Below are 16,826 nucleotides of genomic sequence, written 5' to 3'. Positions count from 1 at the left end.
CCCCTACTTGTCCAACACCTCTATCCCTGCTTTAAAGCACTCCTCAAGTGTCCTTTTGGAGCCCTACACTGTTTACCATCTACATAACCTCCTGTCATGCAGCACCATTCGCTCTGATAGATTCAACATCATATCCTACGCAGATAACACTCAGCTCACCCTCTCCTTTTCAGAAGTTACTTCCACTACCCAAGCAAACGTTGACGATTGCATGTCCTCAGTACCACCCTGGGAAAAACAGAAACTACCTAGCGGCATAACAGAAGAAGTCCTTTTTGACAAAGACAACTTTTTCTGATCCCCAGGCTGGAGGCCCACTGAGCTAGGTCCGACTCCCTGCCCACCCAGTGCTAGCAGGAACCTGGGCATTGGGACGAGTAGTAAGAACTATATAAATACATTTATAATCGACAGCTGACTTTACATGACCAATCAAGTTAACACAGTTGCTTCTACACCCTCAAAGGGCTAAGGAAGTCTCCAAATGGCTCACTTTCGATGCCTGCAGCTCAGTCATGGAAGTCTCTGTCGCCTGCAGGCCAGGACTACAACAATGCCCAATACATTGGCATCACTGCCCAACTTACCAAAAGACTCCAAGTTATACAGAACACAGCCGAAAGACTCACACTAAAACCGCCACACTGCATTCAAACATCCAAACACCTCAAATGCCGTCACTGATTCCCTCTCCACAAGAGCTTTGTTTTCAAACTCGTCACACATACCTAAAGAACTCAACATGACCAAGGGCAACGCTACCTTAACAATAGCATCCTGTTTCACAACAGGGGCCAGACACCTTTGCTTCGCTAACCCACTCCCCATTCATATCCCCTGCATCTGCCAGGCCAGAGCCGGAGGTCAAGCTTTCTCCTACATTGCCCCAACAGCCTGGAACAAACCCCCCTACTGCATCAGAGCCACCGGCTTCGTCTTTGAATTCCACAAGCAATCACATTAGGCATTATATATATGGGTCACAAGAGGTGAAAAAATCTACATATCTTAGATGGATATTTGGGCGTACATACACAAGTTGAGTCCATGATGCTGGAATCATTGTACAATCCCATATTAGGAGAATGCCTATCTTAAGCTAGCACTAGTCAATCTGAATGCAGCTGCTGTTTTGTCGGACTCTTGATTTAGTTATTTGGCATCTGAAAATACCAGTATTTCTGTTTGGAGACACTATTACAGATTCTGTAGGATCACGGAGCTGCAATTAGGGATATTTAGATTTAATTTGGAAATTAATTAAGCTTTTGGGAACTCCTTTTATTTTTCTTCAGATGGACAGAGGGACATTTAAATTCAGCAACAACAGCACCTTCGGAAATACATTTGACCTTGGTGCTACAGTAAATTAAATCATTATAGTGCAACAATTTAAATCTATATTGATTCTCTCTTGTTCTCCTTTCAGCCGTTCGCTCAGCCAGGATATAAGTTGATCCTAAATGGCCCCTCTACCTCTTTTCACTGCGCTGTGAAAGGCGACTGTGAATCCATGTTTCAGTGGGCATATTGTGAAATCCATCACAATGTAATTGAGCGATGGTGGTGGGAAGTATCAGTGATCAAGGTATTGCAATACATATGGAGATTCACCACCCTGAAGCGCAGGATAACAATGAGCAAAAGACTGGACTCTACCCTGCATTATTCACATGAATGCAGCAGATCTTCTGTATTGATTTTAATCTCATGTTCGACTTCAAGACCCACTGAAAACAAATCAATTGAATCAACATTTAAAAGTTAATTTATTTATATAAATAAAAACAACAAGTGGCAGGCAATCATACTGTAGTGATAACTTTATCATCGTTTCAGGTTTTCAAGAAAGCAGGGGCCACTTTATAAGGCAATGGAAAAAATCCGATGAAGGGGCATCTTTTATCTTAAATAATTCCAAAAACAAAAAAAAATACATAAATATGTGGTAACAGAATAAATGTCCATTCCTTACATGAGTACATGTATATAATATTTTCTTTAAAAATAATTATCTGTACGTTATATCTGAGAGATGTTTGAACATCAGCCTTCAATGTAAAATTCTGAAGATACCCTTGAGATTGAAACTGGGTTATCGATTTCAGATTAAAAAAATTATTTATCCTGTATGTATTTTAAGGTGATTTGTAAGATCTGACCTTCGAGTAAAGTTTTTCTCACACTTTGTACAATGAAATGGTTTCACGCCTTCATGTATCCTTTTGTGCTCAAGAAGACCCAACCTTCGAGCAAATGTTTTCCCACACTCATTGCAGTGAAATGGCCTTGCTCCTGTGTGTATTCTTTGATGCTCTATAAGATTTATCTTTTGAGTAAAGGTCTTTTCACATTCAGTACAGTGAAAGGGCTTAACTCCTGTGTGTACCCTTAAGTGAACTACAAGAGTTGACTTTCGAGTAAAGCTTTTCACACACTCTGTGCACTGATGTAGCTTTACTCCTAAGTGTATTCGTTCATGAGAAAGAAGAGTTGACTTATGGGTAAAGCTTTTTTCACAAACATTACAGTGATATGGTCTCAGCCCTGTGTGTATTATTTGATGACGTAGGAAATTAGATTTTTGTGTAAAACGTTTGTCACACTTGGTGCAGTGAAAGGACTTCAAACCTGTGTGTATTCGTTGGTGCTCAAGAAGACTTGCCTTACTAATAAATCCCTTCTCACACTGGGTGCATGGAAAAGGTCTCATTCCTGTGTGTAATTTTTGGTGCTGATGAAGATTTGACTTTTGAGAAAAAGCTTTGCCACACTCAGTGCATTGAAAAGGCCTCGCACCTGTGTGTGTTCTTTGGTGATTTAGAAGACGTGACTTACGAGCAAAGCTCTTGTCACACTCTGAGCATTGAAAAGGCCTCACTCCGGTGTGTCTTCTTTCATGCTCTCGTAGATATGACTTTGTAGTAAAGCTCTTTCCACACTCAGTGCAGGGGAAAGGTCTTAGCCCTGTGTGGATTCTCTGATGTACCTCAAGAATTTCCTTACTAATAAATTTCTTCTCACACTCGGTACAGGTAAAAGGCCTCACAGTTGAGTGTATTTTTCGGTGATGACAAAGAGTTGCCCGATGAGTAAATCTTTTACCACACTCATTGCATTGGAAAGGTCTCACACCTTCGTGGATTCTACGATGCCCTACAAGATCTGCCTTTTTGAAAAAACTCTTCTCGCACTCAGTACACGGAAACAATCTTTGCTTTTTGTGGATTTGATGATGTTTTTTTAAGGTGGACTGGTGAGTAAAGTTCACCTTGCATTCAGAGCAAGTATAGGACTCTTTCTCATTCATTTTTCTTGTCTCCAATTGCTGTGCTGCAGAATAAAACAAAAAAGGCAAATTTAAAAATGAGAATTTGTTTAATAAAATATAAAAACAGCTGTGATGCTAAATGTCAAAGCTGCACAGTCGCTGTTAAAGGAAGATGTTGTGGTCTAACTAACATTACTGTTTCAAACTTTCCATTGACAGACACATGTTGGACAGTCCCCAATATCAAGTGCTATCCATTAGTCCTGCCATTAGGACAATAACAGGATTTTCGGACACACAATGAATGAGGGAATTGGCTGATATTGTGCAATCTTGTGACTTGCAAATGCTTGGCAATACAGCCAAAATAAGACAGTCTGTCAGATTGTTCAGGGGCCCCAATCACGGAGTTTGAGGTTGTTAGTCACTGGTGAACTTGACTCCACAAATAGAGCCAAGAACAACACTTTTCACAATTGACTCTAGTGCAACAAGGATGAGCAGTCGCAGGAGAGAGAGGGAGAGAGAGAATGTGACAAGAGCCTAGACCTCAATAGCAAACCATCAGACACAATAAAGAAATGCCCAACTCAGTGGTTGTCTTTTACAGAAAAATACATTACCTAAATCCCACAGCAAAACTAACTACTACACAAACAATGAGAGCATAATACAGTGTTGAAAGTAGTTGCATCTAGCAGTGAAGCACTACACCCGCTTTCTTTCTACCACCCCTCCTCTTCCTGGTATGGTCAAGTTTCTGTCTTTAAAGTTCTTAACCCAATTTGGAGTAGGCAATGATTAGGTACTGGTGCATGCAACTCAAAGCAATCCCACTCACTAGTAGAGCAATTCAGTTCAATGTCTTGTTCAACCCCTGTTAAATCACTCTCTCTCTCAGCCCTCCACAGTACTCATGGGGGTCCCCCAAGGATCCGCCCTTTCTCCTATCCTCTTCAACTTTTTTTTGGAACCTCTTACTAACATACTTAACTCTATGAATATTCTCTACCACATGTATGCAAAAGACACACAACTCTATCTGAAAATCTCATCCCCGGACAACATCATCTCACTAAATTCTATCCTCACGTCGACCCAAAATTGGTGAACGGAGAATCACACCCCCAAGATCGATCTCTGGTTACCTCACCTCACGACTCTCAATTGCACTCTGATCATCATAGATTCAGCCAAATCGCTTGGAGTCTGTGGCCGTGTGGGTATGAGGGAACACAAAAATGGGAAGACTGGTATATTTGACTTTGGCTTTTTATTTCACATAATTTGGTGATGTGGACCAGGTTGGCTGAACACAACAAAAAAAAAAAAAAGAAGTCCTCTCCTCGGGGTCTGGGCCGAGACTGTCAGGGTCATCTGGGTCTCTCTTGTCATTTTTTTCATTGGGGCCGTCGGGTAAAAACTGGAAGCCAAGAGATTCTTAATGAGCAAATTCCTACCATAAGGGGCTTTGATACTCATAAGGTGGCTGTCTCTTGGCTCCCAGCTCCAAGCACAACTAACAGTCACGGTCCATATTGTCGACTTAATACTGTACCTTTTATGTGTTCCATTGTTTACTGTTTATCATTGTGTTTTTTTTTCTTTCTCCTCACAATTGCTTTGTATATTTAATTTTGTCTTCTCCACCAAAGTATTGTAAAGCTCTCTGATATCCTTCGGGATCTTGTTCGCGCTATATAAAACTTTATAAATAAATAAATAAATAAATAAAAATAAGTGGTTGCATTGCACTTCAGGCTGCAAGGGGTGTTTGGGATGCGCTCCCACCCTTAGGGCATTGGTTCTTTCTCTGCAATAGCTACAGTGGCAGCACTTTTTTAGTCAGAATCCAAGGAGTGGACTCACTGGGCATGTCTGTGCGGCTGCTCCAATCTTCAATAGCTGTGGCCCTCGTGGCTGGTTGCAGACCAATGATTGTAATTTTTTCTAACATATGTTGTTGGGTTTTATATCACTTACGTTGTGCAAACAAAAATTTCTTAACTGATAATATGCAGATTACATTGGTTCATCAGGTGTCTTCCAAAGTGCACAGTCAACATCCCAATGAAATCAACTTTACCGCATCCCTCCGTCCCAGAAGTCGCTTTAAGATTGTAAACATTCTATACCACTAATCAATTCCAGAATAAAAGCTAGGTCTGGGAATTTACTCGTGACCTTGGTTTTGGAACTGTGTGGGAGCCAGCCTAGAAGACATTGGCTAGGTGAGCAAGGAACCTTTTCAATAATGCCCACAATCGCTCTTGTTATCTCCTCCCAAAAGGTATGAAGTGAGGGGCAAGACCCGAGAATATGCAAAAGGTCAACTCCCGTCTCTGCGCATCTCTGGCATGTTATGCCGGCCACATTGAAGTATCTGCTGATGCGCTCCGGAGTGAGGTATGTTCTTTGAAGGAAGTAAAAGTTTATATATTTGACTCAGGCATTTCTGGAAACCTTAGGTCCCAGTCTCTTTCAGGTATGGGGATGCCTAAGTCCTCCTCCCAGCTCAACCGTCCTTGCTCAAATAGCCGGTGCCCTTGCCACATGTCACCCTTTACTGACATGTGGCTGCCTTAAAAGTGCCCTCAGAAAGAACCATGCATTGGCAGCTCTGGTTTATCTGTTGCTCAGAGGTACCAGTGTTCCAGTGCTTGCGGAACGCCATTGTAACCGCCTGTAGGAAAGTGCCCCTTTTTGCATGGTTACCCCCCACTTTATCCGTGACCCATGATGCACTTGTGATTTGGTGTGCCCTGAGTCCCTGCCAATCAGGTTCCCAGGTCCTGTGTTTTTTCCCACAGCTGTACTTCTGTACTCACAATTTACACACTTCTGATCACAGGTAAGCCGACTGTGGTAAAAATGTACTCAGGGGGGGCATTTTAGAGATACCTACTTAAAAACAACCAGGCCTGGTGTGGTTTCTGAATGGCTGCCCGCCATTTTCCTCAACCAGACAGGTTTCTGGACCCCTGGGTAGAGAGCCTCCACTCCCTGGGTCCAGAAACAACGCCCATCGCGGGCAGAGGCGTCATGCCTCCTCCCCGAGGATGGGCTGGGTCTATGAAGGGTAAGCTTCAACGACCTGCCGCCTTTGTGAGCTGTCCCTGCCTTTTGCTACCCCCAGCAACTGGCACCCACTGGTTCTGCCACCCACCTTGGATGGAAGAATATGCGAGAAAACCAAGCTAGGAAGAGAGGTGTGCCCAGCTTTGCCAACCCCACCATTCAGATGGGGGAGAAGAGGTGAAGCACACATCTCAGTCCCCTCCATCTTAAAGATGAGGGGACCCAACCAACCAGGAAGCAGCTCATGCCCTCCTCCCACTGGAGTGTGGCATATAGGGGGTGCACCCACTCCACAGGCATGGCTACTTCCATCCGTTCACCAAACGTCACAACGATTTCTTGAAAAAACAGCTTAAGCCGTCAGGGACTTCCCCATGCCTGGCTATTGATTTCTCCAAGAACTCAGTTAGTTTTACAATGAACATCTAGTCTTTAGGGGTTCATTCATGACAATCATTTGCCGACTTTACGTCAAACATGGCATTCCTAAACAACTTCAAGGTATAAATATACCTTCACTTGCTATGGCAAAGCACAGTGGTTTGGAGCAGATCGACAACCTACTTACCCGACGCAGCTCGTTACAGCAAGTGCCGAAGGAAGCCGACTCTCCAGTTGACGCACTGATAGGGAACCTGCCCTCCTCTGCTGAGAAATCCAGCTCCAGTGTTTCTGACTGCCCTTGCAGGGTGTTGGGAAATCGAGTCAAGAGACAGAGATACCAAGCCTCCTACATTCTAAAGGTATGGAGCTGATTAGAACCTAGAGAAACCTTTGGCAGAACTAAAACCTATGCTAAACAAACTCTTCTTTCCTGGTACTAGACCTAGGTTAGGTACATTGGGGTAGGCGTATTTTAGAAGCACCAGTTGAGTATTTTAGCCTGTGTTATTTATGTATGTATTTTTATGGCTTAGAAACCATACCATGCTATTCCATTCATAATACTATTCTCACTGTACGTATTATACTTTGCATTCCGTCTAACGATTGTAGCAGTTCATATCTCTTGTATAACACTGTTCAATAAATCCTTTTATTGAAAATGTCCCTCTCACTATTTCTCTGCAAACTCTGTAGAAACGAAGCATGCACGATAATTTTCAGTCCTAGGGAAACAAAGTTGTCATGTTTATGCGGTTGTCAGAAACTAATCCCTTCTTGTGAATTCGAGAACGTTTCTAGTGACCTATGAGCTATCTGGCAATCACAATTAAGTTTAGTATATTCGATAGAGACCTACTGACCTAAGTCCTACGTCAAATCTATAGGATATAGTATTCCAATGCGCAGAGCCTATTGGAAATATAGGAACTACACTACAAATGGTCCTGACCTGCACACCCCGTTTAACACCTCTAAATTCAGTATTTAGGGGCGACCCTCTACCTTGCCTCCTCAGATTCGAGGAAGAAAGTAGAAGGGCCAAAGAGCTTGCTGTCCCATGAAGAAGAGGACTGCTATTGCTTTGGCACCATCCCTACTGGCCTGTCCGCCTCCGATCTGCCTACAGCAAATAAAACGGCATGTCCAGCAGCCAGCAGTGCCCCCAGAGGGCCTGCCCTGCAGCCATCTTACAGACTCTGACTCCAGTAAGCACCAGACTTGCTCAAGCAAAAACTGACCCACAGAATCCGGACCCAGGCGGCTCTGTGATTCTGCACCACTCTGCACCCAAAGCCCACGGCACAAGTTTGATTGGCCCAACACCACAAGGATGTCTCCCCAGCGATCCTGACCTGGGGACTGGTGATCCCCAACGTCCCTCAAGCTTCAAGACAACACCTGCAGCCTTAACCTGAAGGGGCCCCTGACCGTGACTGGAGATGGTAAGAATAACCAACACCAAAAGACACCCCTACACCCGATGCCCCACAGCTTTGGGTGGCCCAATAGACGGTGCCCAGGCATCCCCCAAGAATCCAACGTATCTCTCCAGCCAGCGGTCACCTTCAGGAAGTCTCCCTGCCTGAGCCTGCAGCATCTTTGCTGAACCAAATGTCCCCATTGGATATCACAGGGTCCCGACATCTTTTTGGCACACTGCACCCAGCCAGCTCTGTGCTGCTGGTGGTGTAGATCCTATGCTGATTGTTGGCCAATTCAGTGCGGACCTTAACTCCAGGAGCTTTGCTCTTACACCGAGTGGTCTGCTCGTAAGCAGCCTCCAACCAAAGGCCCCATTGCGGCAAAACTGTGGAACGCCCTACCGCTATCAATTCGTTTAGAACCCAGCTTGCTGGTGTTCCGAAAACAACTAAAAACAGCATTGTTTCCTAGGCCATAAACCAGTCTTCTCCATCTTCTAATCTCTGCATCACCTTCTATCTATCTTCAAGCGCTGGGATGCTTCTGAGTAGCCATGCGCTATATAAGAGCCTTCCAATTCCAATTCCAATTCCAATTCCCATTAGCCCAATTGGTTAACATTGGGCCCCTGCACTCTGCACACGGCCGCCCCAGTGGAGCAGGGGGTGTAACTTGAGTGCCGACCTAGACCTTGTGGAACCTTGGCCCTAAACCCCAAAACACCCAATCGGAAGACGTTTACTTACCTGTGAAACCGATAACCATTTTTCACCTATAGGAACCAATGTTATGTATTTTTGGGCCTAAACTGTTCTAAGTGTTAAACAGCTGTTTTGTATGCAGGAAAAAGTAACCAACTAAAACCAAGAAAATCTTACTTACCTTGACTTGTGAGATCCTATGGTGTATTATCTAAGTATACCACCCCATGTAGTCGATGCAATCAGAAAGCAATCAAAAAGTATCCTACAATTAATTATTGTGTAATTTAAACTGCTTTTTGAAACTATACGCACCTGTAACAATTGCAAATCCATTCCAAATTTAATTTCTGTGTAAAGGTTTACAATTGAAAGTGTATTTTACCTATCTGTACCAAGTCCTGCTTGGTTCTAGAAATAAACTACAAGTATACCTTTTTTATACTTACCCAATTGGTCTGGATTCTGTCTCTGAGTCTGTGTATTCAATCCTTGAGTGAGTGAATACAAACACACCTTCTGGATAAACCTAATGCTCATTCACACTACCACAAAGAGAGCTGTTAGTACTTACCTAATTTAGCCCCTGCTATACCTCTGGGGACTCCCAGGACTCTGTGCACACTATACCTTACTTTGGAATAGTATATAGAGAGCCAGCTTCCTACACCGCCCTATGAAGCAAAAAGTCACCCTACGGGAGATCAATATCCGAGCAGAATTCTCCAAATAGGAGCAGTTTTGCCATTCTGAATACTTTTCCCACCATTGTTGCCCCATCTGCGGCCTATTCCTCAAGTACCCCCCTCCATTGTCCCCTGTGTGGCAGTACCGCTAGAAGAGTGATAGGCAGGATCCGTGGAATACAGGATCTTTCAATGTGTTTTTTGCAAGCATTGGTACCAACACTTAAATTTTACTTAAATATTAAATATTACTTAAATATTACTTGGAACTCCTGAGTGTCTGCTGACGAAGAGAGCCTCACCCACACCAGTACTCAGGTGAAATCCGGGAGCCCTGGCACATGGGAGTACCCACATGTCTCACTATTGGGGGGTAAAGCCAAAAAGCTGCTGTACGACCGGGTCTTCCCACCCAGTGCCGTGCATATACGTATAGCTCCCTGACCCAGGGGAGACAAATGTAGTTGACTTGCTGCCAGTCATAGTCAGTCATTGTTACTCAAAACAAGTCCCCTTAAACGTTACCAACATGTCCACTGCATCAGAGGATTTCAGTCAACGTTCCTGGGGTCATTTTAGGCAGTTCCAGACTGGAACCCCCAGAGACACTGGAGCTTTGGTCGGAGTCCGAGTCTTGTGCATCCCCATCCTTATCTGGTGATGGGGGGTCCCGTCCCGCTGACCCTCAGCGATGCTACTGTTGCCACTACTTTCTGTCTCACTTGTTACACTTCAGCCTAAGATGGGGAGGCAGAGTTGGGAGTCTTGGTTCTGCATCTTGATCTGGCCCTACGTGAGACCTTGTGCCGGGGGTCCAGGCCTGGCCCCGGTGGAGGTTGCTGGTCAATCCAACCCCAAATCTCCTGTGGGGTCTTGATTCCATCCGCTGTTACCACTCTCAACTTGGCCGGTAAAAGCATTGTGTAGGGAATTCACATTTGTCTAAGTTTGCTCTGGCTTCCAGGAACGTAGATCTTTGTCTCTGTACCCAAAGTGAGAAATTCGAGAAGATTTTTACTGAGTTGTTCTCGACTGAAAGGTTTCTATTGAGAGAGCCTGAGCCAGACTGTGGTCTCGATCTTCATAGTACAGCAACTGGGCCACAAAGGGATTAGCAGCCTGGCCAGCACTCTGTGGGCTAGTTCTAGTGTTAGAATAATATTGTTGGTTACGTATGATATTCTATGTTAAGTTAGCATTCACAGCACCATTTTATGTTCGGCCGCCATATTGATTCACAATCAAAATTAATATCGGTCTCTCTCTGCGAAAAGCTGCTGTGATAAGCTGCAGGTCTCCTTAGTTTGGCCTTGCTGTACTAATGAATACACTGTTCTTATTAGCTTATACCTTTCCCTCTAGGTAGAGGCCTGCTCCCACTAGTCCAGCAGTGGGTGCGGGCAGAACGACCTTGGCACAGAGATAGTGTGTGCCCGGTGCAGGATGGAAACTCCAACTTCTGTACCTTCCTTTTGTAGATGCCGCCATCTGAAAATTACCAGTTTGGGCTTGTTTTCATTGGTTCTGAATTATACATAATGTATTACCATGCTTGCCGGTGGCAGTCCCTATGCAGCACTCCTAGCGACTGGGGTCCGCTCGAGTGTATCCGAATAAACATAAATTGGTTTGCATTGTCTACTGTCTGACCGACTCTACATTTGGTATGGAAGGCTGAGAGGTGGTCGTGAGTGACCCGTGTGACCCTAATCGGGCCACTTCCTTCACTAGAATGAAAAACAAGGAGAAGTCCTCCGGCGCCACTGCCTCTCTGACCCATTTCTCCAAGTACCCCATTATGTTGGTCTCTTTGATTCTCTCGGACAGGCTCTCCACCCTTATATTGTTTCAGCCTGACCGGTTTACGGCGTCTTCAGACCGAAGTTTGAGCATGCAAACCTTAGCCTCCATTGTGGCTAACCTCTAGTACACGATGCCAGGACAGGGGGCAGATCAACTGGGTCTCTTTCCGCCGTAGTAACACGCTCCGCTAGGCGGGGAGGAATGTCCATTAAAAAGCTCAGGTCTGCTCCAAGAATGTCTTTTTTAGTTTCTAGTACCTCTCAGGAGGCTGTTATGGCCTGGAGTATGTCCTGGAAAGTTGGGGCACACAATGGAGTTAGGCTGCTGAGCTGGAGTGCCAATGTCGTTCGGGGTTCAGTAGTGCCTTCCAGGAATGGTACCCCTATCTCCTGGTCCATCTTCAATGTGACCTTGCCCATGGCTACAGAAGATAAATAGGCATTCGCAGCATCTGACCGTGTGTGCCAAGTTGCAGGGAGGCGCTAGATCAGTGCTCAGGTACAACTCAGTATATCAGATCTCCGTGTGACTATGGTTCTCAATCCATGGGGGTACCTCTGGATTAGTGTTGCCTGCCAGGTGCCTCCCTCTTCGAGTGAGGGACGCTTCTGGAGAGCCACTGATGATGCAATTATGGCTTGGGTCCTTAGTTGCACAGCAGTTCTTGAAGTACTCTACAGAGCAATCCCTTCCTGTGTCAAGAAGAACTTGGGACTGAAACAAAGTGAGGTGGATCCACTGTCTAAATCTTCAGAACAAGTAGGGGTGCTTGTTTTTCAAATGTCTTTTCCAGGCTACTTTCATACACAGCCTTTGTGCAAAGTGATGTCTCTCACAGCGGATACAAACAGAGGTGTTACCAAGCAGGGCACATTGAAGTGCGAGTTATCTGCATATGGGGCATCATCCTTCCTGAAGCAGTAATCAATGGGCAGACCTGTCCAAAGAAACTTCCTCACTTTGAATAACAAATACTGCAGTCCTATTCCCCACATTCACCTTCTACCAAATGGCAGTACTTGTGGAAAAATCATCAGCAGACACCTTGCGAATAAGACCCTCGTGAAATTTCTAAACTGTTCCCATTCTCCTCTCTTCAATGTCTGGGTCTCCACCATCCTACTACATTAATGCAGTCAATACACGTCCCCAGTCTGGTGAATCTATCCTCACCAGTCATCTTGTACCATGATAAACCAGAAACATCCAAAATGTATCCCCCTGCCTTCACTACTCTGAAACAAGCACACAAAGTCCAACTACCATATCTGTGCTCCACAAGGACTACGCAAACATGCATGCTTGACATGCATACAAAGACAGCACAATATTTCGGATGTCACAAAACAGCAGACCTTTTACTCAAGAGGGATTAGTAGGCAGCACGTTTGTTGACGCAGGGAAAAAGTATTTTTGCATTGTTTTCACAAAACATGGCATACTGCTGCAAGTATTTGGGCCAGATGTACGATCTTTTCATTTAGCACCTCGCAATTTGCGACACATTGCGCGTCGCCAGAAGCGAGGCGCTAAATGAAATGCACTGTTTTGAGATTCCCAATGGGGTTGTAAAATGCGAGGCTCATTAATATTAATGAGCCTCTGGTACTTTGCGAGCCCATTGTGAATGCCAGCCCTCCCAGGAATGGTGGCCTGCTGGGCTCAGAAGACCACCATGACTGGGACTGCTTTTTAATAAAGCAGCTTTTTTTTTTAATGCATCCCGTTTTCCTTAAAGTCCAATGCGCAAATGCATTACCACCTACTTGAAGTAGGTGGTAATTGAGAGTGTTTTGGTCCGCAATTGTACTCGCAAAACATTAGTACATTGTTTTGAGACTGGCCATTTGAAAGGGAACGCCTCTTCCAAATAGTGAGTCGCAAAACCTATTTAGCGAGTCGCAAACAAATTGCGACTCGCTAAATAGGCCACGTACAAGGCCCAATATGTTCATGCATGCGCAAACGGGTTCGCAAACCCGTTTGTACATGCACAAACAGGTTGTACATCTGGCCCCAAGTGATTTACCAAGTCAAGCACAGTGGTAAATTTCCTATGAAGTCCATTACCTATAGAGCACGATCGATTCACCCCTCAGATAACATAACAGGTCCTGGACCTCACATTGCTTTCAGTAACTGGTCCCCACCAGTTCTGACCCCCACATTGGGCGGGAGAACTGGCAAGAAAACCCCACCCCTCAGGTGGGGGAGGCGAGGTAAAGCACAACTCATAGTCCCCACCATCTTGAGGATGGGGGGACCCAGACAACCAGTGTGAGGCATATGCCACCCTCCCACTGGAGGGTGGCATAATAGGGGGTGTACCCACCCAAAGGAAGGGACCCATTGGTCCCAAACTTTTACTTACCTGTAAGACCCCTAAATTTTGTATTTAGGGGCACCTTCGAACCTTGCCACCTCAGACAAGAAACCACAAGAAGAAAAGAAGAAGGACCGAACAGCAGTGCTGAAACTAACAAGAGGAGGATGCCCACTGACTTGGCCCCAGCCCTACCGGCCTGTCCCAACCTCGAACCTGCTCCAGCGAAATCCCGGTGTGTCCTGCAGCCAGCAAACTCGAGAAACGTGGAGGACATGCCTGCCTTCAATACAAATGACTGTCTCCTGAGGAACACCGGAGTGTTTACCAAACAGACTCCAGCGCCAGAAGGATCCGCAAGTCTGCATCCGAAGCCCATGTGCCGAGTTTGAGTGGCCTAACACCACAAGGAGGTCTCCCAAGTGATCCTGACCTGAAATCCAGTGATCCATGACCTGACTCAAGCCTCCAGCCAATGCCTGCAGCCGAAATCCGGAGGGTCCCCCAGACCGCGACCAGGAGCTGGTAAGAAAATCTGACCCGAAAAGACACCCTTGCTCCCGACGCCCCACGGCAGTGGGTGGCCCATACAACGGTCTCCAGTCAAACCCCAGCATCCCAACTTACTTTTCGAAGTGGTGGTCGCACCCTGAAGACCCTCGTCCCCGAGCCTGCAGTGCCTTTGCAAACCAGATGTTCCCCATTGAATGCTACTGGACGCCCAACGCTGAAACCGCACTCGGTACCCGGCCGCCCCAGTGCCACTGAGGGTGTACTTTTTGTGCTGGTGTGACCCCCCATTTGCCCTGAGTTTAAGTCCAGAAGCTTTGCTTCCACATGCGTATGGCGTGCTCGCCAGCAGCCACAAACCGGAGGCCCCCTATCCCCCACTGGATAACATTGGGGCTCTGCACTCTGCACCCTGCCTCCCTGGTGCTGCTTGGGGTGATTTCTGAGTGCATCCTCAACCCTGGCGGACCCCTGAGTCTAACCAACTACCAACTCCCATAACAAAGTACTTACCTACTAACCATTAACTCTATTTTTCTCCATAGGATAACATTGCCTGTTTTACTGTGAAAAGTTTCTAAGTGTTGAGATGGAAAACCTAAGAAATTCTCTTAAAATGTACAGATTAAAAAAAATGCTTTTACTTGCCTATTCCAAGTACATGTACGATTGCAAACCGATCTGTGATACATCTGCATTACTACTGTAAAGTATTTATTGCTTGCTTGTGCCAGGGTTGCTTGGCACAAGAAAAGAAAATAACTAATAGAATATTTTTTATAGAAACAATACTGGTCTGAGTTTAGTCTTTGAGACTGACAATCATTTGATAACCAAGTGTGTACAACAAATGCTTAATACTACCCTCTGATAAAACCTTACTGCTCACCCACATTACTACAAATAGAGCGTAAGGTACTATCTACTTTTATTTTTGCCTACCTTTGGGGTTCCACTGGACTCTGTATATACTATACAAAAATTAGGAATAGGGTGCACAGAGCAAGCTACCTACAAACATTCTTCAACTTCTACATGACGTCCCTCACGGACATCGTCAGAGCCTACAGAATCAACATAGTATCTTACACCTAGGATACACAGCTGATCATTTTCCTTACTAACTGACAAAGCACACTTTGCCAACTGCATGACCAATGATGCTGCTTGAGTGAAAAACAACTGCCTGCTGCTCAACACAGACAAAACCGAAGTTCAAATGTTCAGCAACAACCTCTCCCCCTGGGAGGCCTCTTGGTGCCCCTCCAAACTTGGCCCCCCACACACCCCTGCGCACCATTCCGAGTACCTCAGCATCGTTTTGGACACCAATCTCTCCATGAGCAGACAGATCAATGCTGTGTCCTCATCATGCTTCCACATCCTGCAAATGGTACGCAAGATGTTGAAGTGGATCCCACTGAACACCAGATGAACTGTTACCCAGGCTCTTATCACAAGTAGACTTGATGACGAAAATGCCCTCTATGTTGGAATCCCAGGCCATGTTCTAAACTGACTCCAAACCACCCACAACGTAGCCGCCAAAATCGTCCTGAACATCCTGCAAAATAACCACAACACTCCACACCTCAACAATCTCCACTGGCTCCTAGTCCAGGAAAGATGTAAGCTCAAGCTACTCACACACGCTTACAAAACTCTACTCAACATTGGTCCAGCTTACTTTAACCACCGCCTCAACCTTTACCAACCCACCAGATACCTTTGATCTGCGTCTCAGACAAGAACACACCTCCCCCGCATCAGGAAGGCCAGAAGAGGAGGTCTCTTCTGCTCACACCTCGCAGCCAAGACATGTAACGAGCTACCAAAACATCTCAGAACCTCCCGATCCCTCATGAACTTTCCACATAACCTGAAGACATAGCTTTTCCAGGCGAAACAAACATGATCGACTCTTCTCCCAAGACCTGCCCAACTCAGCACCTGGATACCCTCATGGGTGATTAGCTGTGCTCTACCAATTCACATAACATAAAATACAAAGACTTGTACATCACTAGCTCAGCGTACTTGAACAGCCGCATACACTTGCACCAGACTGCCAGACACCTAAGCCCCGCCTCACTCTCACTCGCACATAACCCCCGAATTGACAAAATCTGAGCAGGAGGTGGTTCGTTATACATTGCACTCAAATCAAATCAAAATGCAAATGCTACTTACCAGTATGCATCTGTTCTTGGCATGTAGGGCTGCTGACATTCATATCTGTGCATAGTCCGCCACCTAGTGTTGGGTCCGGATGATTGCACATTGTTGTCCTGGAAGAGTCTTCGAAGTATCACGAGATAGGTGGCTCCTCCCCTGGACTACAGTGCGCATGGGCATCGCCTCCATCCCCAGATTGTTTTTAGCCATTGGCAGAGATGGAGTGAAGAAAGTGAGTGATGACCATGCTATGAGCATATGTGTATATGAATAAATACTGCAGCTGCTACAGGCGCCGGGGAGGAGGGTGGGCGATATGAATGTCAGCAGCCCTACATGCCAAGAACAGATGCATACTGGTAAGTAGCATTTGCAGTTCGAGGCATGTGGGCTGCTGAATTCATATCTGTGCATAGAATACATAGCAGTCCCTCCATTAACGGCGGCCGCCCGTGCCAGCTGCAGCAGTT

General features: G+C 45.6%; 1 protein-coding gene across 1 annotated transcript in view; it reads right to left on the bottom strand.

Annotated features, from left to right (window-relative positions):
- Positions 1-1,752: 1,752 nt before the first annotated feature.
- The window catches only part of LOC147737009 (uncharacterized), an 82,594-nt gene continuing 67,520 nt past the window's right edge, over positions 1,753-16,826 (bottom strand). The window contains exon 6 of the mRNA XM_086957123.1: positions 1,753-3,333. Coding sequence (XP_086813249.1) covers positions 2,123-3,333 — 1,211 coding nt within the window. The 3' untranslated portion in view covers positions 1,753-2,122. The remainder of the gene's footprint in view (positions 3,334-16,826) is intronic.

Source organism: Lissotriton vulgaris, chromosome 1_1 (assembly GCF_964263255.1).
Source record: "Lissotriton vulgaris chromosome 1_1, aLisVul1.2, whole genome shotgun sequence".
NCBI classification, from domain to species: Eukaryota; Metazoa; Chordata; class Amphibia; order Caudata; family Salamandridae; genus Lissotriton; species Lissotriton vulgaris.
Note: the sequence above shows the minus strand (reverse complement) of the source record. Positions and strands in the feature narration are given on the sequence as shown.